At 41.3% G+C, this 25,737-nt stretch overlaps 1 protein-coding gene across 3 annotated transcripts; it reads right to left on the minus strand.

Moving 5' to 3' along the window:
- On the minus strand, nucleotides 1–25,737 carry orc1 (origin recognition complex, subunit 1). 3 transcript variants are annotated; one of them, XM_050055759.1, is made up of 18 exons: nucleotides 25,444–25,735; nucleotides 23,867–23,994; nucleotides 23,609–23,781; nucleotides 20,218–20,653; nucleotides 17,077–17,353; nucleotides 13,114–13,224; nucleotides 12,782–12,844; nucleotides 11,736–11,843; nucleotides 11,380–11,632; nucleotides 11,181–11,287; nucleotides 10,621–10,722; nucleotides 9,740–9,911; nucleotides 5,854–5,961; nucleotides 5,049–5,198; nucleotides 4,490–4,609; nucleotides 1,039–1,208; nucleotides 872–959; nucleotides 1–659 (listed from the first exon to the last, which is right to left on the minus strand). In XM_050055759.1, exons 1-18 carry the CDS (start codon nucleotides 25,536–25,538, stop codon nucleotides 465–467), a joined length of 2,856 nt encoding a protein of 951 aa, XP_049911716.1. In that variant the 5' UTR covers nucleotides 25,539–25,735; the 3' UTR covers nucleotides 1–464. The 3 variants fall into 3 exon arrangements, with proteins under 3 accessions (XP_049911716.1, XP_049911717.1, XP_049911718.1); XM_050055760.1 differs by lacking the exon at nucleotides 13,114–13,224 and having other exon boundaries at nucleotides 2–659; nucleotides 25,444–25,734; XM_050055761.1 differs by lacking the exons at nucleotides 1–659; nucleotides 872–959 and having other exon boundaries at nucleotides 1,069–1,208; nucleotides 4,398–4,609; nucleotides 25,444–25,737.

Genomic DNA, 25,737 nt, shown 5'->3' on the forward strand with positions numbered 1-25,737 from the left:
CCCACAGACAGCGTTTTCTTTATTATACAGTAAGATACATCTATTGAAAATTCTCTTCCATTTATTCTTTTTTCCATAGTTGTCTTGATAGAATTCCTCAGTATTTGTATTCATACCATCAACTCAAGAAAAACAATTAAAGAGTGATTCATATTAAAGGTGGAGTTTTATTGCATATTCAGGTATTAAACATAAAACAAATAGATGCACTATACAATGTTAAAAACAATTCCAGAAAGACAAATCTCTCATTTTAAACTGGGAACATCAAAACTTAAAATAATTAAAGACTAACTGATTTATGGAGAAAACATACCATCAAATGCAAAAAACTGACTCCAAGTCTGTACCTCGACTTAATATTAAGGTTTAAAAACTGAAATCTGTTTCATTTCAGGTTGTGTAACTCAGACAGGTTAACGTCTCATGTAGTTCAGATATATGAGTCTGAAGAGGATTCTCCTTCAGTCGGCTTTCAGGGCGTAGAGCACGTCGTCCTGGCTCACGTTGAGGCGGACTCTCTGCAGGACTCCCAAACGGCTGGACTCCAGCAGCAGTAACCTGCAGGCTCCCAGACGCTGACACACCGCCAGACCCTCCGACACGCTGATTGGCTGCAGACCCTCCACCCGACACAGAGCCTGGTGCTGCACAAACACCTGGGTCACAGAAAAACAGAGGTGAGGACTTTTATTGAGGTTCTGTGCTTCAGGATCTGGACCACATCGATCCAGACTGAAATGGGTATGATTTGAAATTTATTTTGACAGGTCAACCTCACCGTGACATCATGATGCTCTGCAAAAACACTTTTCTGGCCATTACTTAGCATCATATCTCAGCAACAGAAGAGGGGACTGTTTTTATTTACCTGTTGGAAGGTGGCCTCCTCCAATCCAAGTCGGCGAAACTCAGCAATGATCGCCCTGAGGAAGAGCTGCTCCTGCAGTGATGCACACCTGAAGACACATGCCAGTTACTTTATCTTGTCACTCCTTTTCAATGCCATCATTAATGTGATAAAAGAGAAAGTCTCACTTGATGGCAGTGATGTAGGCGGAGGAAAACATTTCATTCAGCGCCTCCATCACGTGACTCACTCCCACCAATCCTGTGGCAGAAGGGTCAGCAGCAGAGTGCTCACAGATCTCTGTCGCCCTGCGACAGATGTCCAAACATCGGCGAGCGTCGCCTGACAGAGCGGCTACCTGCAAGAGGGGAGGAAGACCTTGTGAGGAACTATTCAGATCCTTCACTTCAGTACAAGTTCTAACACTGTTGCAAGTCTTGCATTGAAAGTGTTACTTAAAGGTAGGATCTGGAGGATTTTCAAACAAAACAAAACATAGACATATACAAATGAAATCCTGCTTAATCATCACCTATGGGCTTCTACTCATGTGTGGTGGTGACTCTGTTTGCAGAGCTCCTGCCCTTTAACTGTATTTTGATGTTTTTGTGAGCTCGGACCGCTTCTGGGCGGAGATTTCCCCAGCCAATGAGAGAGCGCAGGTGCCATGCCCGAGCGTGCACCAGCGCGAGCCTTGCCTGAACCTCTTCTATGAAGCCTTCTTCCGTACCTCCGGGCTCCGTACACCCGGGAGAGTTGAGCCTGATAGGAGGGGCCAAATCTGAATGTGTGTTTACAGACAGCAACTGGAAAATCCTCCAGACCCTACCTTTAAGTAAAAGTATTTAACTATAATCAGGAAAATTAATTTAAAAAATGTAAATGTAGAAAATGTAAGAGTATTAAAAGTAATAAAAGTAGTAAAATGTCTATGTCTTAATCAGTCTATGATCTGATCTACATAGGGAGTGGGTCCAGTAAAGTTGCCCAAAATGGACAAACCAAACACTGGTTCTAGATAGGACCATTTCTGTTTTCGCCTATTTTTACGTTGGCCACTGTACTTAGCAGCCACTCCGCGACAAGAGCGTTGCCAAAACACTATTTTTTATTTTTTTTTTCACATTTTTTTTTACTATTTTTTCAGTGTGCCTCATTTATAAAAGAGTGCTTAGGATTAAGAGTTGACGTGCGCCCAAAAGCTGAAAATGGCGTGCGCCAAAAAATAATCTGATTTATAAAACCGTGCGCACGCACACTTGCACGCAATGTTTTCTTTATAAATCACAGACCTCCTGGAGCTGTGCGCACCCAGATCTGCCTGATATTCCGCCCTCTACACGCCCTAGTTCAACCATAAATGGTGATGCAATGCGATCTGCATATAAATAAGCCGGCATGGGAGTGTTCTCTCGTTGTGAGTCACGGCGACAGGTGTGAAAAACGAACCAAAAAAACGGAATTTCTCCGAGATTGAGCTAGAGACCCTTTAACGGGAGGTGGAGGACTGAAGAAAGATTTTATTTGGTGGCCACAGCAGTGGGATCACTAATAAAAGAAAGCGATAAAAGTGGCAACACATCAGCGCTGATGTGTGATGCTGTCAGCTGTGTCTGTGGGACTGCACGGACAGTGACAGAAAAAAAAAGTGGTCTGATCTAAAGGTAGACCAAATATTTCTACTCCTTTACCAACATGTAGTTAATGTGTTGCTTTTAAATGTGAGGATGTTTGACATTGATGTGCGACATAAAGAATCACATTTATTAAAGGTGGAGGCAAAAAGGAGTATGTGCCAGTGCCATCTTGCGCAATTACGCACGAGGGTCACCGCAGTATTTATATGTTTATGGCAATTAGTCTGCTCAGACTCCCGGCCTGAATTACAGCAAGAACCAGTGGTATCCCTGTCCCAAAATACAACGTGTAATTTGAAATACAATTCAAAGATGAAAGTGTAATAGGCGAACACGTTTCTTCATGCCGGTATTGTCATGAACAGCACATGTCTAAGTAGGGCTGATGAAATGAGTGTAACGGTTGTGCTTAATGGCTGTATTTCGAGACATGATAAATGCACTGGAAATATTTAGCTAAATAAATAAATATATTCCATGCAGTCGCGCCGTCCTCTCCCCCTCCTGCGCTCATAGAGTGGACAATGAGACGTTACAGGCAGTGCGGATTAAATACGTATTTAGAAAGAATTTCAATTCAGGATTTGAGTTGGATTTTACAACGTTTTTATGAAACAATTATCACTCACTCCAAGCGCAAAATAAGGCTGCTGGATTTAATTTCAATGATAACGTGGATCTAAGGTGGATATAGCGTGACATTAAATTTGTGTGAGACATCAATAAAAATCTGACTCCACTTCTCCACCTCGCCGTCTGCGTCGCCACTTCGCAGTGTCTCCAAAATGTGCGCACGCATGACTCAGAGTTTGCTTAGAGGTGCGCACATTCTCCCGCCAAGTTTATTTTTTATAAATCACAACCTTTGCGTGGAAAGTGGCGTACGCCACTTTCAAGCCCCGTTTTGTGCGTAAGCAAGCTTTATAAATAAGGCCCCTGGTCTGTTTGTTTTGGAGAGGAAAAGACCTCTGAATAATTCAGCTCCTGGTAAAAACCTCCTGAGCAAAGAAAACGAAAGGGATTCTAACCAGGAGAAGTTTCAGCTGGTTGCAAACTGCTGCTGTCACCGCTAGATGCCACAAAATCCTCCTAAATCCTACACACTGGACCTTTAAAGGATTTTAGAGGCTTTGAATTAGAAATATTAACTTGGGAAAAGCAGTCGAGAAAACTTCAAAATCATTATATTTATTATAACGAAAAGCAGCAAATCTTCATATTTGTGAAGCTGGAACCATGTAATGTTTTACATGAAATAAAGTCTTCAACAAACAAAATAGTTTTTAATTAACTTCTTGTCAATCAACTAATCCTTTCAGTTGTACAAACTGTGAGGTAGTTTCATTTCTAAGAAATCATCGTATTTTATAAAGTATTCAGTGTGTCATGTTTTGTAGGGGTCAGAATCACCACAGGCCCCATGATACATTATCTACGTCACTATAAAATATTACCATTTGTAACATTTTGGAATATTATGAGTAATGCAATAACATACATTACAATTTATTACCTTTTCAACTGCAAAGTGTTTAAAGTCTGTTCATCTCACTTAAATTATTTTTGCAGCAAAATGTTTCTAGCAGATTAAAAAAGCAATTCATTTTATTAAGTAAGCTACCAAAAGTTTACTTAGTATTTGCAATAATAATGACTTTTATACTAAAGAAAATCTATTTTTGACATCGATGTATTGATACTATAGTGCCATGCAAAATATTGTGATACTATGTTACCTCATGTTTTGTCAAAACAGAAATGTTGTAGTTTGTAAAGTTACTGCAGCTGTCAGATAAATGTACATGTCCTGGTGTTAAATGTTTCCTTTTGAGAAGTAGTGGGGTGGCATTAGAAAGTAACACATGAGAAAAAATAAATACCTCAAATTTGTACTTACGTACAGTACTTACTAAATGTACAATTGCATTCTAACGCTGGTTGGTGGACCTGTGACTGAGCTCAGGTCAGGTGAGAAGGTGTGAGAGACGTCCCAAATGTTTACCTTCCTGGACACCAGCTGAAGAGCGTCCTCCTCAAAGGCCTTCACTTTGTTCAGCCTGGATGTGATGATCTGCTGCAGCTGCTTGAAGGTGTACGGCTGGAACGACATCCTGGTCAAACCCTGGAAACATTGAGACAGAGGCGTCATGTTACCTGTCAAGGTTTTTTGGTTTTGTGCAGATAATCATCTGAATTCCATTTTCATTTTCCACCATGAACACTGATATGTTTAAGGAGCTGCTTGTAGATCCAATCTAACTTTTTAGTTATTTCACACCCTATTTTCTGTGTGGTTCGGAATGCCAAAGCTCCTCAGTTTCAGCTCATTAAATGTGAGGATTTGCTGTCTTTCTTTAGGTTTTGGACTGTTGGTCAAACAAAACAAGACCTTTGATGAGTATTTTTCACCATTTTCTCACAGTCCATATTTTTCAAGTTTGTGAAACCTGTGAATTGTATGTACCAACTCCCGTATGTGTCTATAGACAACAGAGCAGCCTGATCACAGTGTTGATATTAAAGGGCACATCAGTGCAGGGCTACAGGGCTAGATCCCTCACCAGTCTGCTGGCCACTCTGTTGATCATGATCCTCTCCGGCAGGTCCATGGTGTTGGCGATGGTCAGCACCACCAGGCGGGCGTGACGCCTCGTCGGCCAGTCGAACAGGTTGTACATGACGTTCTGCTTCCTGGTCCATAACAGGTCCAACTACAGTCCAAAACAAAAATGGTTAAAGCTTTGGAAATCCTGTTGAACATTAGTGCTGAACAATTTGGTGTTTTTATCTTCATAACATGAACAAATTTGTCCACATAAAGCCTGGCACCATTAACCAGCATTTCCAAACCGTTGTTAGCACACAGAATGCCCTGCTGAGCCCATATCACTATCACTATCCTCATTCATATTTTAAGGAGCTACAGATTCTTTTCAGCCACAAAATAAGCCTGAAAAGCTGGAAATTAGAAAGGAAGTTCAGAGAGCTGTTGCATAGAGATGATAGACCGTCTCATCTGGTTGCATTGGTGTGAACCAGCAGGTTTTTAGAAAGTTGCAGAACAGTGCATTGCAAGTAGTTGCCTGTTTCACCTCGTCTTGTTATGAACATTTGGTCTGAACTGGGCTTTAAGGGAAAGTTTTTAAAAAGGTTATAATTCTAAAAAGTTTCTTAGTATTCTATTACTAGGAGCAATTCTTTGTACGATGAAGCTTTGTGGGTACGTCGGCTGGTTTGCATTATTAATCTTTTATTCAAACTTTTTACACATTCTTTAATTTAAGTCCTGTACGTGAGACAATAGTGCAATGTTTTGGGGGAAATGCCCATAAAATAAAAGCTCAGCAATAAGAAAAGAGTTCTTACTTCATCCACCAGCAGCACAGTGGTCTCCTTCCTGGGCGCAGGGTTGCTAAATCTTTTCTCCAGTAGTGCTGCTGCGTGGTCGGCCGTGGCCTTCTGACCCGTCAACTTCTGCAGAGACGAAACCATCACTTAAGTCAGTAAACACACCACAATGTCTTAATTCAACTGGGACATGATTCAGTCCTGTCATTTCTTCTCCAGAGTTAGCTAAGAAGATGGATGTTACTATCATCTCTGGGACGTGTTTAGCCTAGCTTAGCACAACCACTGGAAGCAGCTGGAAACTGCTAGCATTATTTAAAGTTGGTCAAGAGAGAGGTTTTTAAGATATCTTGACTTGTAGTCCCAAGTATGGGTCAAACTTCAAACCCAGAATCCTACATTTCTCATAATGCAGCTGTCTTTTTAGGATCTTTATACTTCCTGCCTCCTATTTGGCCACCCCTTTCAAACCAACACATCCAAGTTTATAGCACAGGATTTCTGTTACAACTCATGTCAACCTTGAACTTCATGTGTGAAATTGGTGAAGTGCTCCATTTTAATACCCTTTGGAAACATGGTTTGACATGTACAAAGTATTCAAATGGTCTGCCATCACTAATCCCTTAACCTACAGAAAAGGAACACAGCTTGTTTAAGACTCAACGTTTTTGTTTGAAAACGGAAAAATTTTCAATTTTCATGTTGTTGTCCCTATTAGGGGTGTCAGTTTCGTTTAATATTGCTTTCAAAAGGCTGACACCCATTAACTGGTTAATAACTGGTTAATTTTTAAGAGAAAAAAAAAAAAAAGATGTGAAATACAAGAGGCCCTTCCTTTAAGTCCAGCGCTCGTTTGACTCAGCGAGCTTAAGCACTGCATTTCAAAGCACTATCCAGGTGATGAAATATTAACGTTTTCTGACATAAATGTCTTGCCTTTTACTTTATTTTCTGTTGGTTTTGCTAACAGACAACAGGCTAGCTGCATTGACATGTGGAAACATGGTGCCCATTGCCCAACCCCCAGTCTTCATTGTTTTTTTTTTTGGCTGCTCTGCACTGTGCATCAGGCGGGTTGGAAGGGAGCTCGTTAGCTAGCTAGCAGCGTCGCTCATTCGCAGATTACAGCTAGTAACGCTGTCCCTGTGGCAGAATCCATTGCTATGGAAATACTGTACCCACCCTCCAGTCTCCCCCCAGGTTGCCCTAGTGATTAAGCGGCAAACCCCTTTTAGCATTGTTTACAATGTTAGCACCTCTAGCTGTGCTGACACTGCTATTGTTAGTAACAGAGCTAACAGTGATAAAAAAAAAGTCAACAATGCTAAAGGGAGTTTTATGTAGACATGTATGGCTGCAGACACATTCCGTTTGTGGCGTACACTACACGCCCCTACAAACTGCGCTCACCACGAGTGCAAGACAAACCCACCAATGCAACGGGTATCTAAACTGTGCTACAATGCTACACTGTTGTGAATACATGAGACCAAATGTAGCAATGATCCACTTTATAATTCATAACAGCTATACTTCGCTAATTTAGCATTAGCATAAGTAACGAGATGTAGCTCTCCCATTAAACTTATCCTAATCTTAACCACCTCTCATTCAATGTAATACTTCATAGTAGGCTGACCAAACATCCTCTTTTGCCCGGACATGTCCACTTTTCACGTCCCGTCCGGGACGTCCGGGGGTCTTTTATAAACTGATGATAATGTCCGGTTTTCCATGTGTTTGTGTGTGTTAGAGTGCGGCACGGGGCAGCATATTTCTGTCCGAACCCGAACCAAGCCCGACATTATTTAATGACCAAAGCACTGAGTTTGTGTCACACAGTGGTTACAGGCTATTTAACAGGCCAGGCGTACGCCGTGGGTGCTCAGCTGCGGAGAGGGAGACCTCCGTGTTTGAGAGCGGGAGGCGGGAGGTCCGACGCTTCTAGCGAGAGGAGAGGGAGAAATAAAACAAAATAAGATAAAATAGGAAAAACCTGTCTCCCTCTTTTATTTTATTTTCAGCATTTAATCAAGGCGGAGGCGGGCAGCTGGAGGTCCGAGACTTCCAGCGAGGAGAGAGGTAGAAACAAACATCCAATGTGTGTCTGTGTGTGTTATGTTCAGGTGTTGTCACGTAAATAACAGCGCCCAAGCAATAAACAGGACAGACAATAGGATTTTATTTATTTTTACACTACATTTTCACTGAAAGCTGACCGAATCCGACCCGAGCCCGAATACAATTTATAGCTACATTTTTTACCAAACCCGGCCGACCCGTCGGGTACCATCGGGCTCAGATCGCCACACTCTAGTGTGTGTATGTGGACCCGTCGGGTACCATCGGGCTCAGATCGCCACACTCTAGTGTGTGTATGTGTACTCAATTGGGGCCTAATTGAATTTCTGTCTTTGAGAGATATTATTTTGTAATATAACTGAATTTTCTATCCATACATATAAATTTTAAATATATTAAAATTATAAGGCATCTTTGAGTAAACTGCAAGTATCATTTAAGTAGGCTATGTCGTGGCCGGCCGAGTGTCCTCTTTTTTGGAAATCAAAATATGGTCACCCTACTTCATAGCTAACGTCAGCTAATCGCTAATTTAGCATTAGCATACGTAATAAGATATAGCTTTCCCACTGCCCTTATCCTAACCTTATCTGTCTCTCTTTTAATGTAATACTTCATAGCTAGCTAATCGCTAATTTAGCTATTTCGCCGGATCTTTTCCTTCTGGGCCAAGGAGTGAGAGGGGCTGATAGCGGACTGACGCATTGGTGTGGTGGGTGAATTATGTAGCTAGAGGGCAGGTCACGTAGCTGCTCTAGTTGCAGTTAGGTAGGGATGGTGTTAGTAGCAGTAATGGCCGAATGAGCAGAGTCGCTAATGCTAGCCAGCGCCTACTAGACCCAGGTGGCATGCAGTGCAGTGAACTGACGAGTAGCATAATTAAACTATAGTCAGATGTGCTTAACTAGACAAAAATATTCCCTGCAGTTAACTAAGAGACAAAAACTGAGTAAAAAACACCCTGAATATGTTTAGAACTACAAATGAACCTTCTTTCAGTGATTTATATTAGACAAAGAAAATTTTACATTTACATCCCGCCCTGACTGTGAGCCAGGTTGGGATCAGCCAGCGGCGGTTCCGCACATGCGCGATTCACTTGCAGTCTGGACGCGGAGGGGTTAGTATCTCCTGCTCTGACTGCAGCTGGGAGGAAGGACTGGCCCACCTGTGAGTGCTTTGGGGCAAGGGAGGGGCCCGTGGCAGCATTCGCTGCTCGTTGAGAAGAATAAGAATGATATGTGCTTTCACGTCAGAGTCTCTGAAAGTCTCCAATAACCTCAGAAAAAGTCCCTAGATTTGTCGCTAGTCGCTTTTTTGAAAAAGAGTCGCTAGAGGGGTCTGAAAAGTGGCTAAATATAAGTTGGCAACACTGACTGCGAGGGTCATAAGGACAGAGGGATGTCGTATGCTGTAAAGCCCTGTGAGGCAAATTGTGATTTGTGATATTGGGCTTTATAAATAAAATTGAATTGAATTGAATTGAATTTAAAGAAAACAGGTGTCTCTTGTCACGAGCTCAGCTCAGTAAATAAAGACAAAAGGGTGGGAAAATAAAATCAGCTGCTGATACAAACCAAATTGAAAAAAAACAACACACATGACAATGTGTGGTTCAGCTGGCAAATGTTTTCCTTGAAATTTTCTTTCTTTTTGTTTTTTAAATCAAGAAACACTTCTATTACTTTTTAGATCTAATTTTCATCTATTTTTAATAGTTAAAAATAGATTTAGAAGATGTTAGAAGAGCGGCACTGAGTGAACTGCAGCACACTTTTTATCATCATTTTGTCTTTTGTGTGAAGTTCACTGCTCTCACCTGTAGGATCTGGACGTAGGCCTGATGAGGATCTGTCATCTTCATCCCATTGATCTCGATGAAGTGGAAAGGAGGAATCTCGTCCACCTCAGCCGCGTGCTGCAGACAGCGCATCACCTCGTGGACTGTGGCTGTTTTACCTGTACCTGGCACACCTGAGATGTACATGCACCTGAGACCCAAACAACAACAACAACAACACAACAGGTGAGCAGAGCCACCAGGAGACACACAGCCTTAGCCTATGTCATGAAATCAATGGATGCATTTGTTTTGAAACTGGAGAGGTCAATGATATTACACCTGTAACATTACAGGGATTATAATCTTTATAATCTATACCTAAAGGTCAGCAATTAATCAATTTATTGATGGACAGAAAACTAATTATTGTAGTCAATAATCATTGATAATGGGTACAATTCTGTGTGTTTTCTTATAAAACAATTTGAGAAGAGAACAAACTGCTCACAGCTAAGCGTCACAAGCAACCTGCACCTTGAGGTGCTACTTGTTATTGTACGTACATTATGATTGCACTGATTGGACTGAAATAAATACTTTTATTGGTAATAGCTTTGTTTGAGGAATGTAAGATGTTTTTGTTACTTTTTTTTAATTTAAGTGCAATCAGAGTTTGAGAAGCTTCCTGTTTAGATCAGGAAACATCTGATCAGATTATAGAAACAAGAAACTGAGCAGACATTTGATGCAGGCCTCTTGTACCTGTAACAGTTCTTGATATAAGGGACAGATTTTAGTCTGTAATCAACACGCTGTGATGTTTGACCTGATCGAGGTGAGGGGGGACTATTCAGGTCACAAGTCAAAGACTTTGGAAACCTGTAAATTCTGGGCCAGCATCAGAATCTGGATCTTACCCTCCCGTTCCATCTACGATCTTGCTCTCAACAAAGCTGTAGATGTCTTGAAACTCCTGCTCCCTGCAGGGCAGAGACTCGGGCACCGAGGACACATGCAGCCTGATGAGACAAATACACACAGTAATAGACTTTAACAAATGTTCAATTAACTTTGTAGACCATCTGCTTCACTGACTAAATAACACTTTGTTATCAAAATCCTTGAAAACTAGTAGATTCTGAATAAAGAAGAAAAGAGAAGTCAGTCCTCTGTGACAGTGAACAGTGTTCCAGTAACTTCTCAAGCAATACTGTACGTCACACATACTCTACCAAACATTCACTGGTTTCAGCTTCTCAGTTGTGGTGATTTGATGCTTTCCTTTGTTTTATATGGTTGTAATTAATATGTCTTCATGTTTTGGACAGTCTGATGGACAAAACAAGACATCTGAAGACGTCCCCTTGGACTCTGGGATTTTGCAATGCCAATTATATTTGTGATTAATTCTGCAGCCCTGATGTGTTTATATATAAATAGATATGAGGGTCAGAGGTCACTGATTGTTGTGTCTCACCTGGTTCTGGCCTCCTCCAGAACATTAGCCGGCTTTCGGGCTGGCAGCGACCTGCTAGGGATGCTGGGAGTGGCGCGATGAGGAGTCCGTGGCGTGCTGGGTGTGACCTGTCAAAACAGGAAACGGTTAAGGGAGACAAAGTGAGTAAAAAAAATGATGAAGACATTCCCTCTGATCTGGATGTTTCCAGGACTTTTACCTTTCTGTTTGGAGTCTTTCGAGGCGTTCTGGTCGAGGAGCGAGTTTTCTGCTTTGAACGAGGAGTGCGAGACCCTGCAGCAGCATGTCTGCCTTTTTTAGACACCACCTCCTCATCACTATCCAGCCCTGCCTCCTCTTCCCCATCGTCACCATCATCCTCACTGCTGCTCTGCAGCTCCTTCTTGGATGGAACAAACTCGTCCTCATCCTCTCCATCTGAGTTCAGGTCCAGCTGGTTGTCCAGAAGATTCCTGATCCAACAGTCAGTGAAGTTAGTTTGTTAAGTGCTGAAACAATGAGCTCAACAGTCAGTGGACTGGAAAATCAACCTGTTGACCCTCTCTCTGCACTCACAGCTGCTTTCTGATGCGAGACAACACCTGCTGAGCTGACTTCCTCTTGGAGCTCCTCGGCGTGGCGGTGACCGGCAGCATCGGAGAGCTTTCATTATCCACTTCAGCCCTGTCAACATCACACATCAAAAGTATCAAATCCGTCACATTTTTATGGTACAGACCAATTTTTCAGTCAGGTGGAAAAAGGAAAATATTAAGATATTATTTTGAGTGAGATGTAGACTATTCCGATCCAATGGATGAACAACCCTTGAAAACCAAACTTGCACAGGGAGGTGAATAAAAAGTCCAGTTAACCTTATCAAATGCTTTTTTGCATGTGATGATACAATTATGTTTTGTTTTGTTTTTGTTGTGATATACTGATTAGGTTGAACAGCCTGCAGTTGTTATCTGAAGCCTGTCTGTTGTTGATGAAGCCTGTCTGATCAGCTTGAATTAGAATTTACTCAGGTTGCTGGTGTTTTGGTGATAATTTTGTGAGTCTGTGTTGATAAGTGAGAGAGGATGGTAGGTTTTAGAAAAAAAAATGTCATCGCAGCAGTATTCATGTGTGTGGGTATGATGGAGGAGCTTCAACTTCTGCAGTTACTCTGTAAAATAGTGATGAAAGAATGTTCCAGAAGTGTTTCTAGAATTCAGCAGAAGAATCTGTCTGGTCCAGGTGATTTATTGTTTGGCATATCAGGGCTAACTGACTTCATCAGGGGTGAGGGGTGATGTTTGCTTGCTCTCTAGGTAATGTTGCTAGAGCACCTTTCTAGTTTTCTTACCACTCAAAGCGCTTTTACACTACATGTCACATTCACCCATTCACACACACAAGTGGCCGAAACATACATGCCACCTGCTACTCAGTAACCATTCACACACTCTCACACACCAATAGAACAGCCATTGGGGAGCAATTTGGGTTTCAGTATCTTGCCCTAGGATACTTTGACACGCAGGCTGGAGGAGCAGGTAATCAAACCACCAATCTTCCAATTAGTGGACTACTCGCTCTACCTCTGAGCCACAGTATGTATGTATGACTGTACTTACAGCACTCCCAGGGCTGGTTCCATCAGGGATTTCTGTTCTTTTTTTCGAGATGGAGTGGTGGCTCTGTTGGAGGACACATTTAATTTTTGGGATTACATCACTGTGTTTAGTAAAAGAATAAGAAACTCAAACACTGTGCAGACACTGGCTACAAGTTCACCCGCCTGTGCACACTCACACCTCAAAAGAATATAAAAGCTGAAAAAAGTAAAAGTCACCACAAACACACAGGTGTTAACTACAGTTTTGTTCCTCTGACACACCTCTTTGTTGTGCTCATAGACATTGTATTACAGTTATTACAACCCCCACACCTGCTGTGTCTGACTCACTTCTGCCCTCTGATGGCATACTGTCTCCTTGGCGTAGCAGTTCTTCTTCTGGGTGTCTTAACCGAGTCAGTCGGTAACCCTGCATCCATCACATCATCACCCTGCTGGAGACTTTAACCAACAGAAGAGGCATCAGTGAGCCTGGACTTTCCCTCAAGCTATCTCATTTTAAATCATCTTAAGTCATGGTCCTTTTGCTCGCTTTTGCCCGAGCTTTCAGCTGCTGAGGAAGACTGTGGCATCAAACTACTTCTACTACCTTTCATTTCAGTATGTGGACATTTATCATACTGTTTCTGTTCACACAGATTTTTATCTTACTGACTAACTACTACATGACTCCAGCTGACGACACATCAGTCAACATGGCTGACAGTGATACAGAAACCTGGATCAGGGTTTAAATGTTACAGCATCCTCGTTTCTGAGTACTCCTAAGGACATCCAGATTCCTACAAACAGGACAGGATGTTTATATGTTCTAACTGGTCTATGGAGGACAAAAAATGACAATACATGTAGTACTGTTATAGTATCAATACAAAAAAGCATAAATACATACAAAAAAATAATAAATTAATGTAAAATTATGATATATAAATAAAAGGTGATAATTCAATAGGACATAAATAACAAAATGTATTTCTGTTCACCTCTTTAGCTGTTATTTGTGTATCTGTTCTATGTATTTATTAACTGATTTTTGTGTCTGTATGTTATTGCGATACGAGGTCTATTTATATATGTATTTAATTATTTATTTCTGTATTTATTTAGGCATTTATTTATATATCTATTACTGGAATTGTTATCTCCACCAGGTGTTAGCCTTTATTTATTTATTAATTTATTTGTTCATTCATTCTTTCTTTAATTTATTTATTTCTGTATGTTAATTTTTAATTCATCAATATCAATTTTTTTCAGCCATACTTGGCTATTTACTGCATTAATTTTGATTACACCTATTTTTTGTTTTGTACAATGTGTATAACTGCATTATGCACATTGAGGTGCTACAATGGGCAAAAAAAAGAGGTTATTTTCAGTCAAAACATAGCGCAGGTGACAGCTGCAACGTTAGCTGTCTCCACCTGCTGGGTAACTAACACTAGCTAACAGCTGTCTGCAGATATCAAGCTGAAGAATCAGTGATAATTAACTTATTATTAAAGTGGATGCTTACTGAGTTGAAGCGTCTGGTACAGACAGTCTGTAGCTGTTTTGGATAACATGTTTTTTTTCTAATAAGTAAAACAATGACAGCCTGACAGGTGCTGCAGGTGTTATTCTTACTACATTTTATAATGTTTATCATGTCAGTTTAACGTGTTAGCATGCTAACATTTTCTAATGAGCAGAAAACCCTAAGTCCAGCTGAGGCTGATGGGAATGTCATTAGTTCTTCAGGTATTTGGTCATAAACCAAAGTATTGGACTTATTAAAAGGGGAAACCACATAAATTAAGAATTCCAATATATAAAAATATTTCCATAATCTAAGAAAGTTCACTCAATATTTGTGAATATGAGCTTCTCTCTCTCAAAGCCAGAAACCAGAGAAGTCTCAAACTTGTGATCATAGAGTATAAAGTCTGGAGCTGCTCCATAGTCAATGAACGGGAGCCTGAATTTGTGGACTCACAGAATGTTTGTTTTCTTTTTCATACCTAAATGAGCTTTAATCAATTGTAGTGTTCTCAGTCCTGAAACAGAAAATGTACCCATATAGACCGAATCACCTTAACGTCATGCTAACAACAACAATCACTTCCATGTAGACAACTGGCAATTGACTTCAATTGCGGAGATATGTAAAATCTGCAAACTTGTTGATATTGGTTGTCATTTTCAACCATAACTGTAAAATTTAAAGATTTATAGTTAAACACGGTGGTCTGACCTATCTGACTTTTCTGCTGTGTTTATTTGATGTACCGTGTTGCTTTGGTAGCGTCTACTGGCACAGAAGCTAAACAATGTACTGCTGTCGACAGGGGCTGCAGTAAAATATAGTTTAAACACCTAAAAAAATATCAGCATAAGTGCATGCTATATGTGAATATTTTCTCAGGTTTACCTTAAACACTAAAGCTCCATGTCCACCAAGCGCTCTGTTACGGTTCAGTTCAGTTGGGTACACATTTTTTCCGTTTCCACTGTGAAAAGTTCCTAACTGTCCCCACTTCTGGTCACCTCTTTGTTGGGATACCTTGCACACAGATCTGGTACTAAAAGGTGGCGCTAGAACCACTGCAGTCCATTGACTGGTCAACAGCAGACAGTCACTCTGCTCAGGGCTGAGATGTGGCTGGTTTTGAGGCTTATGTAACCGCTATTCATACCGTGTCAAGTCTTACATATATTAGTAAACTATAACTATAAAATGAAAGGATGTTTTGCTGCCTCTCACAGCAGCTGTAGACTGAGAAAGAACACACTGGGTCGACTACCAGAGACTTTAAAATGGGATGTTTAACTTGTAATATTACTCAATGCATTGATGATGTGAATCCATCAACTTTATTATGACAACTTTGACCATTCCATTAGTTTTTATTTTCTCTCTTGGATGACATAGACTTTTAGTAATGAGTGAATCTTCAAGCGTTTAAAAATATAGATTAATTTCAACTGGGATGTGTGAACTGCAAATATTCTAATCCTCACTTGGAGGAAAAAAAACAGCATTGCGGAGCGTCGTTCCTGTGGGCTCCAGCTACACTAAACCCCTGCGCTTGCCTGAGAAGGACTAAATGCACCTGCTGTTTTTAAACATCCCATGGAGAGAGACTCTCACTGCAGCCTGTTCTTTTTTGTTCTGAAAATATCTGCATGCAACCTCGTTCTGCACACAATAAACAAGGTGGAGACTTTCCTCTGTGTCACCGGTGATGAGGAAATACAGCGAGAGTTGGATGGAGCAGTGAGTGACAACAACCCCACCCACATTTAAGAGTACTGTTTGCAGAGGAAAAACTAAACTGACCTAGGGTCGAGGTACCATGTCTGAAGGGTTACTTTGGGTTTCAAAGGTACCATACCGAAAGTGACCGAATTACTGTTCTTGTCAGTTGAGTCTAGTGGCTCCAAATCCCTGTCATAAAAGGCTATCTGACAGCAAGATAAAGTAGTGTAAATCTTCTAAACATAGTGTACATCTAAACTGATACTGATTTTTTTGGTTGGCCTTCATTAGGTGGCTAAAAACTAAACAATTAAGGCAGCATTTGCTCAACCCTATTTGATTTTATATACATGACACGAGGCCTCAGAGCATTCCCCTGGGTGCACTCATTGTCATCTAGAACACTGTTCCCAAATCACTGTCTAAGGAGCAGCTCCTGACTTTATACCCTACCCTGTGCGTGGTTCACCTATAAAATGTTAATGGTGCTAGAGGAGAAGACGATCCCCCTTCATTCTGAGGGGTAACATGAATGTAATGTAATCATAATCCATTCAACAATCATGTTTTAGTTCTGCAGGTTAAAAAAAAACTATTTTTTGGCGAAACAGCCAAGCTGCAGCAAAAACACAATACCAGAATACGCCAAACCCCCTAATCGGAGCATCACTGCTTAAAACCTACAGATGGGGATGCACAATAATGTCGACTTTTAATTGAAATATCAGAATCGGCCAACATGCTTTTTCTTATTTTGTACAATGAATGAATATTACATAAATTAAAAAGTATTGTATTTCATGTCTCCATCTACTAGTGGGCCATCATGATAAGAGTATCCATGCATAATATAATGTTTAATTCCACTACAGAAGAGACTTGATGGTCACAAAAATTAGGTAGGGAAAGAAGTGGATATATCAATATTGGTATCAGTTATCAGTCAAATGAGTTGTTGCATATCAGATATCAGCAAAAAACCCAATATCATGCATCCCTGCCTACAGACTGTAAAATCATGTGGACATTGTGACTGTGAGAGAGTCGACTCTGACCTGGAGGAGTCGTCTCTTGTAGATGATGGAGGACTGTCCATTTCAGAGAGAGAATGTTTGTTGAGGACGACAGTGGAGGGCTTCAGGGGGAAAGCTCCCTGAGCGGCGGGAGCTTGGTGGACCATCCTGAGGGGGCTGAGGCTGTGGGTGAGGGGCAGGACCTGAGGAGGAGAGGATGACGACGACAGCCTTTGAGACAACGTCACCTCTGACTCCAGCTCCTCGTCCAGCAGCTTGCTCAGGATGTCCTCACGGATCATTGACGACTTCTCCCGACCTGAGAGGACGAGGAGAGAAAACATGATCTCAGCACATCATTAACCAGCAAAAGCAGCATAAAGTTGTTACATTATTTTTCTATTGGCGTCAAAAAGTAGCACAAAGTCTAATGATAACCTCTCTGAAACAGTGTCACAAAAATATTCTTTTTAAAAATGATCTTCCTTAAAGAGTAACAAATATCATTATTGGCCAATCACACACGGTGTTTTATCTCACTGTATATTTCTTTTACCTCCAATGCTTTGACTGACGCTTCAAACCCTTTGAGGTCTCAGGTCCTCATCTTTGAATGCTACCGCAACCTCTTTCATTATGTGTGTTGCAGCTGCAACTTTTTAGTGTCTCAATACTTGATTTCAAATGTTTCAAATGAAAAATTTCAGCAGCGAGTATGTAGAAATTCTCTCAGAAAATGTAGCTTTTTCTACTTCCTGTCAACAGATTAAATTTATATCAAAAAGTGCCTTTTCAAACCATGTTTTGTAGGTTTTGGCCCCACGATTGGAGTCCTTCAATATTGCCTTTCTTCTGAAACCAAGTCAGATCCCATACTTATCCTACTATTAAATGGAGAAACCTCTGTCCCTCCGTCCGTCCGTCCCTCCGTCTGTCATCATCCGTTTTCCTCTTCACTGCTTTGACCTACTTCTCTGCACACAGGCTTTCATTCTTGGTCATGTGCAGACAGCCACGATGCCGTTTTTGCATTTTCCCCACATTTCTACTGTTTATATACACATTTTTGTCCACTACCAATTCATGCTGTGAGCACCATTAGCAGCGCGAGCTGCGCATGCGCGCTGGGACCACAGTTTGGCTGGGAAACCTTTATCTCTAACACTTGCGGATCGAAACCTGTATGTGTGTACCTGTGTGCCTGCGCACGGCCCTGCGCACGCGCGTGCCTCCGTGCTGTCAGCCACAACTATGCTCCATGTATTTTGCCATAAAGCATGTTTCTAAATACAGTGTGCATTGTTTGTCTTGCATTAATATTTATCACACAGTGCATTTACAGTGCTCTGATTTTGCATCTCCTCTATTAAACTGTTTTTCATTTCTTATTCCTCTATACATAACACATCCCCGGGTGTGGACTAGTATTTACATTAATACTGATATATATCAGACACATAGGCCTGTCATGATACCTTTCTTAGAGGCCATATTGTCCAAGATATACTTGTGATAGCATAATAATGGAAGTACACCCTTTCAGAGAGCAAGGAAGTTTTAATTTTTGGAAATATTGAGTTATTAGAAAATATTTACGCTTGATTATATATACACGAGACTACACTCACCGACAACTTTATTAGGTACACCTGTTCAACTGCTCATTAATGCAAATAGCTAATCAGCCAATCACATGGCAGCATGCATTTAGGCATGTCGACATTGTCAAGACGACCTGTTGAAGTTCAAACCAAGCATCTGAATGGGGAAGAAAGGTGATTTAAGTGACTTTGAACGTGACGGGCTGGTCTGAGTATTTCAGAAACTGCTGATCTATGGAGATTTTCACACACAACCATCTGTAGGGTTTACAGAGGATGGTCGGAAAAAGAGAAAATATCCAGTGAGCAGCAGTTCTCTGGGTGAAAATGCCTTGTTGATGCCAGAGGTCAGAGGAGAATGGCCAGACTGGTTCAAGATGATAGAAAGGCAACAGGAACTCAAATAACCACTCGTTACAACCTCAGGTCTGCAGAAGACCATCTCTGAACGAACAACATGTCGAACCTTGAAGCAGATGGGCTACAGCAGCAGAAGACCACACTAGGTGCCACTCCTGTCAGCTAACAACAGGAAACTGAGGCTACAATTCACACGGGCTCAAAATCTGACAACAGAAGATTTGGAAAACATTGCTCGGCCTGGTTCACTATACTCCAATGGCCTCCATTGTCACCAGATCTCAATCCTTTGGAGCACCTTTGGGATGTGGTGGAACAGGAGATGCGCTTCATGGATGTGCAGCTGACAAATCTGCATTAACTGTGTGATGCTATCACTGTGCTGTCAAAATGGACCAAAATCTCGGAGGAATGTTTCCAGCACCTCGTTGAATCTATGCCACAAAGAATTAAGGCAGTTCTGAAGGCAAAAGAGGTCCAACCCGGTACCAGCAAGGTGTACCTAATGAAGTGGTCGGTGAGTGTATATAAAATGATACAACCTTTATAGGAGTAGCCAAATTTCTCAATTTGAGACTTAATACAAAATTTGGCCAACAAAATCAAAACCAAATGATGCCTCTTGCGACGAAGAGACAAGCTTAGCAAAGCTCCGCAAACACCGCAGTTACTATTATTCTGGCCGGTGTCCTGCAGTAAGCTCCCAGGGGATAGACAGCCTGCTAGCCGGGTGGTTTGGAGGATGAGGTTGTTGGAGGGTAAAACTACAAACAATTGACTTATTGGCTCATTGCCAGTGTTGGCAAGCTAAAGACTATCAGGACTGTGCCTCTTCCACCTCAAAGTGCAGCTGCAGGCTACCAGTAAGCTACGCTGTGTCGGTTTTTTTTTTTGTTTGTTTTTAGACTTGCTTAAGTAGGCTGGGATGGAAAGAAAAGAAAAGGAAAATTTGTTGCACCCAGGCCTTTTTTATTTATTTTTTTTATAAAAGGTATTTTTTAGGGGCATTTTTGCCTTTGATAGGAAAGCTGATTGTGAAGGCGGGAGAGAGAGGGGACGTGACATGCAGCAAAGGGCCACAACTTGGGTCGAACCCGGGCCGCTGCGGCAACAGCCTTGTACATGGGGCGCCTGCTCTATCCACTAAGCCACCGACCGATACAGGTACTGTATGGCGGTGTGAGTCCACTGTGAATGGTGTTTTTGTTTTTAAAACACTCACCGTTTAGTTCCAGTTTCTTGCGGACGCCAGGCGTCCTGGCCGAGGCGTTCCTCCTCTTGGCACTCAGACATTTGGAGGCCGACAGTTTGGTGGCAGAGTGCAGCGACTCTGCTTCTGCTGCACCAGCTTTCCCCGCACTCATGGTGGCCCTGCTGTATCTCACTTCCCCTGACGCAGCCCGGCGCATGACGGCGAGGTCCGGGGTCGGCAGGGCCCGTCGAGCAGGGCCACGAGTCGCTGGAGCCGCTGCAGGTGGGGAGTTGGGAGGGGAGGGGGGGAGGGAGGGTCTGGGACAGGAAGGAGGAGGGGAGGAGGAAGCTGAGACAAGTTCGGACTCCACTGCTTTGAAGGTCTTGGAGTCCCAGGACAGTTTCACGTACAGGGTGTCTCTATCGTTAGAGTCCGGGAATGGAGCTGCTCCGTCCAGGTGCTTCACCTTTGAGTGACAGGACAGAGACTTCAAGGGTCAGTTCACCTAAATAATTTTCCCACTCACCTCTAATATTATCTGTCCATGCAGACAGTTTTTGTTTTCAGATATCTGCATCAGTAGTGGTGAAGAAAATTAGGAAAAAAATTACATAGAAAAACAAAAACACTGAAAGCAAATCGTCGGGCCCCATGAAAAGAGCAACACTTACACACAGACATGTTTCTCGACTGATTTAGCATTGCACTATAACACCTTAAAACTGACAAAGGACAGTTAAAAATGTGAAAATTGTTGCAGCAGAAGAAGAGACATCATCTTTTTATTCTCTTTTGACCCAGAAACACCTGCAAGTTATTGAAAATGCTATGAATCATTTCCTAAACCTATAACAAATCATCCTCAAGACACTTGCATGCAGAACCTCTCCAGAGTGGAACCTGTTACCAGAGGTGTGGACTCGAGTCACTAATTTGATAACTTCAGACTTGACAAAACAAAAAAGACTTGCAACTCGACTTGGACTTTAACATCAAGGACATGTGACTTCACTTACACTTGAGCTTTTTGACTTGACACTAGGACTGCAACGATTAGTCGACTAATGGATGACTAATTGACTATTAAAATAATCAGTGACTATTTTAGTCGTCGACTAATCGGTTTGAGTCATTTTTCATAGAAAAGTACTATAAAAGTACCCCAAAATACTCTTGCAGCTTCTTACATTCAAATATTGGCAGCTTTACACACTCTCCCATGACGGTGAACTAAAACCCTTTGGCATGAGTATGAAACAAGATGACATAATTTTGGGGTTTGGGAGAGACAGACCGACATTTTAACACATTTTTCAATAAAATGATTAGTCGAGGAATCGAAGAAATAATCGACAGATTAGTCGACAATGAAAATAATCGTTAGTTGCAGCCCTAATTGACACTACTTGAAACTTTCCCCAAAACCCAAAGATTAAAAACTATATTTAGGTCAGTGATGTCATATATGACATTAAAGTGCTTTATTTACTATTTTAGAATATTTACGTTTTTTTATGATTAGGTTCAGTTGTACTTGTTTTAACCAAAACTTACATATTTTATAAGCATTCATTATTTTGTAAATTTGATACAATTTTACTCTGCTTTTAAAATTGCATTACATTTGGTGAATAGCGCATAATGACTTGTTCGGGGCTCAAAACTAAGTAAAGCAGGCGCCCGATGTACAAAGGCTTTGTCCTTGCCACAGCGGCCAGGGGTTCAATTACGACCCACGGCCCTTTGTTGCATGTCACACTGCTTCTCTCTCCCCCCTTCATGCTAAGATCCCGTTTATACGACAACAATTTCAACTAAAAACGGTAAACTTTAGTTGCGTTTTGGTTGATCGTTTACATGACAGCAACATTTTTGCCCGGCCTGACCTCTGCGGCCCTCCCTGGACGGATGCTCAAGTGTGGGTGAGAGGAGTGGAGAGGACCACGGAGGTCAGGCCGGGCAGGCCGACACTGCGTATCCCAGAACGGGCGCTCAAGTGTGGGTGAGAGGAGTGGAGAGGACCACGGAGGTCAGGCCGGGTGGGCCGACACTGTGTATCCCAGAACGGGTGCTCAAGTGTGGGTGAGAGGAGCGGAGAGGACCACGGAGGTTAGGCAAAGCGGGCCGACACTGTGTAACGTTATCCCAGAATGGGTGTTTAGGTGTGAGGGGCGGAGAGGTATTTGGGTATAGCAAAAAAATAAAAATAAACTTCAGGTTGCAGCCTCCGCTCGGAAAATTAAACGGTCCTAAAACCGCGGCCCTGAAACTGTAGCCTCCAGTACTGCAGCCTTACCTTACTCGATTTTGCGGCTCCGTGTGAACGCAGATCGTTTCAATAACGTTGTCATATAAATGCGGAAATTTTCTAAAACGCAAAGGAAAGACTTTACCATTTTTAGAGAAACCGTTGTCGTCTAAACAGGGCCTAACACTGCCCTATTAATTCAAGGCAACACAACTCAAGACTCAAAACTCAAAGTGTAGGACGTAACACTTGACTCAGGACTTGTCAGTCCTGACTTGGGAGTCAGGACTTGTGAGTGTTGGGACTTGAGCGCAAAGACTTGACTTGTGAAATGATGACTTGGTTCCACCTCTGCCTGTAACTAATTCAAAAAGCTTCAAACTGCAAATAATTTTAAATTTTCTAAATATCGACTTCTTTTTGGGCCTGTGTTACAATTTCTGTCTTAACGTCCCAATTTTTTGAGCAGTATATATAAAATTTACAGAACTCATCAATGCTTTTAAAGTTGTTAAATCAACTTTGTTTAAAAAGTTACTTAGCTGTTAATCTAACGTTAGCAAAGCATTAGCTCGCTAACAGTGTTAACGTTAGCCTCAACTGTTGTTTGTGCAACTTCAAACAAAATTGGAAGTTGTGTCTCTGTAATTTTTGCCTCGCATATTTTGCATACTGCAATTTGTTTTTTGTTGACAACTTGTAGTTTTTGTATGCAGACAGAAATATCCTTGGTATCATTTTTTCCAACTGCTACACAGTTACAGAAAGTTAGTTCTTCATAGCTCTCTCCTGCTACTTGACTGGATGTCAGATTGATTCAAACAAAGTGCATCTGGGGAGTTCAGTGTAGACGTGCTGGGAATAAATAGTATTAACATTAGTTGATTCAGAAAATGAAGGGACATGAATTGATTCTTGGTGCACTTTTTTAATATCACACATGTATCTTTGGGCATGGGGGACGGTATCAAGTATTTTCAAGTCAAAAGGCTAAAGGTCATGTGAAGTAACAAGTCATTAATGTTGAAATCCTAGTCGAGTAGCAAGTCTTTGATTTTGTCGAGTCCAAAGTTACCAAATTTGTGACTCAAGTCTGACTTGGGGCCAAGTCATGTGAATCGAGTTCTGGTTACCATTAATAAAACTGCACACTTGAAAGTGAGCGTCCTTTACCTTCACAGGTCTGAGGATGGACTCAGCATTGACTTCGTCGTCACAGCTGCGCCCCTTGTAGTAGAAGATCTCCTGTGGGTGAGGCTCTCTGCCCAGCAGGTTCAGTTTGCTCAGAGGCACTTCAGATACACGGACAAACCACTGAACCACCGCCTTCTTCTGCTGCCCACTCTCTGACACATGATGAGAGAGAGGAGACATTTAGCTACAAGCCTTTGACGACAAAGTGAAGTGTAGCATCAAGTCATCGAGACTCACCATCACCATACAGCCTGATGACTTTGGCCACATACGGGTTGTCTTCGTCATCTCCCTCTATGAGGATGTGCTGGCCCGTGCTAATAACAGTGGTCCTCGGGAGACCCTCCACACTGATGGCCAAAGAGCTGACACACAAACAGACAATGAACATGAACAACATGACTTTTGGAATCTAAATCAGATATTAAAAACCTTGTGTTTTTGTTGAATCGTTTCTGTCCTCAGGTTGACAGCATTTCTACATGCAAATTCTGACATTATTATGCAAGACTGAAGAGATTATTAACATTTAAATCTGATGTCTTATTCACAGTCAGTGTTTGACTTCCTCCCAGCTTCATAACATTCTCATTTTAAAAAATAACTCTCTTTTTTCCATCAAAGTGAAACACTGATTTGTTGAAATTGGACAAATATGGAATCTAAAATCATCAGTGCAGAATTATAAATTGGTTTACTTACTTCTGGGGTTATTTAAAAAATAAATAAACAGAATTACCACCTAATGGTTGTTTGCCTCTGCTAAGCAATCAAGTTGCAGTTTCAGTTTAAATCCATCATGTCTGTGAAAACACTGATGCTTCACACACATCGTGAACCAGGCAGCACATTAGATCTTTACAATCAGCACAGTTTCAAGATGGACACCAAAGATTAGTGTCACCAAGTATCTGACCAAATGCTTCCCTTTCTGTTCCTGTGTTATTGTGCTGAAGTGTTTTTGCAGAACATTATGATGTCACAGTGAGGGTGACCTTTGACCTTTCGCATATGAAATGTCAACACTTCATCATTTTATCCTGTCAGACATTTGTGTGAAATTTTGTCATAATTATCGTATGAATTCTTGGGTTATGGCCCAAAACATGTTTTTTCCCCGAGGTCACAGTTACCTTTGACCTTCACTCACCAAACTCTAATCACTTCATTGCTGAGTCCAAGTAATGAATGAAGAGTGACAAATTAAATTCAATAAAAGGCAGCAGTGATGTTTGAAAGCGCACAGTTTTTTAGGGAATAAGTCATAAAATACAGACAAAGATCAATATTTCAGCAGCAGGATTTAAATTTGGAAAATATTAGAAAGAGCCAGTGATGAAACATAGTACAAATTCTCCTACTTCTGAAGCTAAATCAACTCTTTAAAAACCATTGACACCATGACTTTTTGAAGAAATGTGGCTCCAACAGGACAGCCACGCTATAAACATATTTTGAACTTAAAGAATATGATGCATTTCTGTAAACTACCCAACTGTACACAAAGGAGTTCAAATGAGCACAACCTTAAACATCTGCAGCAGTAACCTGACACATACACATTAATGCAGCAGTAATATTCAAAAGACATTAGATATTATAGTAACACCTTGACAGGGAATATTTTACTGCAAAATGACTCCTTTAACTTTCATATTATAACTACATTTTGCTGATAATACTTAGATAACGTTACTTAGGTAACGTTTGTAAGGTTTATCAAGTAAGTGTGGTATTTTTACCGCGTGGCATTCGTACAAACTGACTCCAAGTTCTCCTTGTCAAAAAGACAAAACCCATGAAAAAGTACTCACCCATATTCATAGGTTTTTAACTTCCTGTTAAAACTTAGAGGGTTTCCAAGCCACTTGTACACCCGTCTGACTCGCAGTCTGGCAAAATATTTCATCCTGTTTCCTCCCCGTCTGCTGCACGAGCTCAGATATAATACCGATAATCGATAATCAATAAAGGAAAAATAAACTTTTGTTTTTCCGTTTATCTGCTTTAAATTCAAATCCTCATCGAAAAAGGAAGACTTTACAGAAACAGACTTCACACAACACTCACCGGCGCAGACAACGTTTCGCGCGAAAATTACGTAGTTT

Source organism: Epinephelus moara, chromosome 10 (assembly GCF_006386435.1).
Source record: "Epinephelus moara isolate mb chromosome 10, YSFRI_EMoa_1.0, whole genome shotgun sequence".
Lineage (NCBI taxonomy): Eukaryota > Metazoa > Chordata > Actinopteri > Perciformes > Serranidae > Epinephelus > Epinephelus moara.

Bases quoted from the DNA above. Each gene is read 5' to 3' on its own strand.
- orc1 (XM_050055759.1), bottom strand. From the start codon at position 25,538: ATGAAATATTTTGCCAGACTGCGAGTCAGACGGGTGTACAAGTGGCTT. The intron at 5,199-5,853 runs GTAAGAACTCTT...TTTGGACTGTAG, and splicing joins CTGTGCTGCTGGTGGATGAA to TTGGACCTGTTATGGACCAG. The intron at 1,209-4,489 runs GTAAACATTTGG...CCCCTCTTGCAG, and splicing joins TTCAGCTGGTGTCCAGGAAG to GTAGCCGCTCTGTCAGGCGA.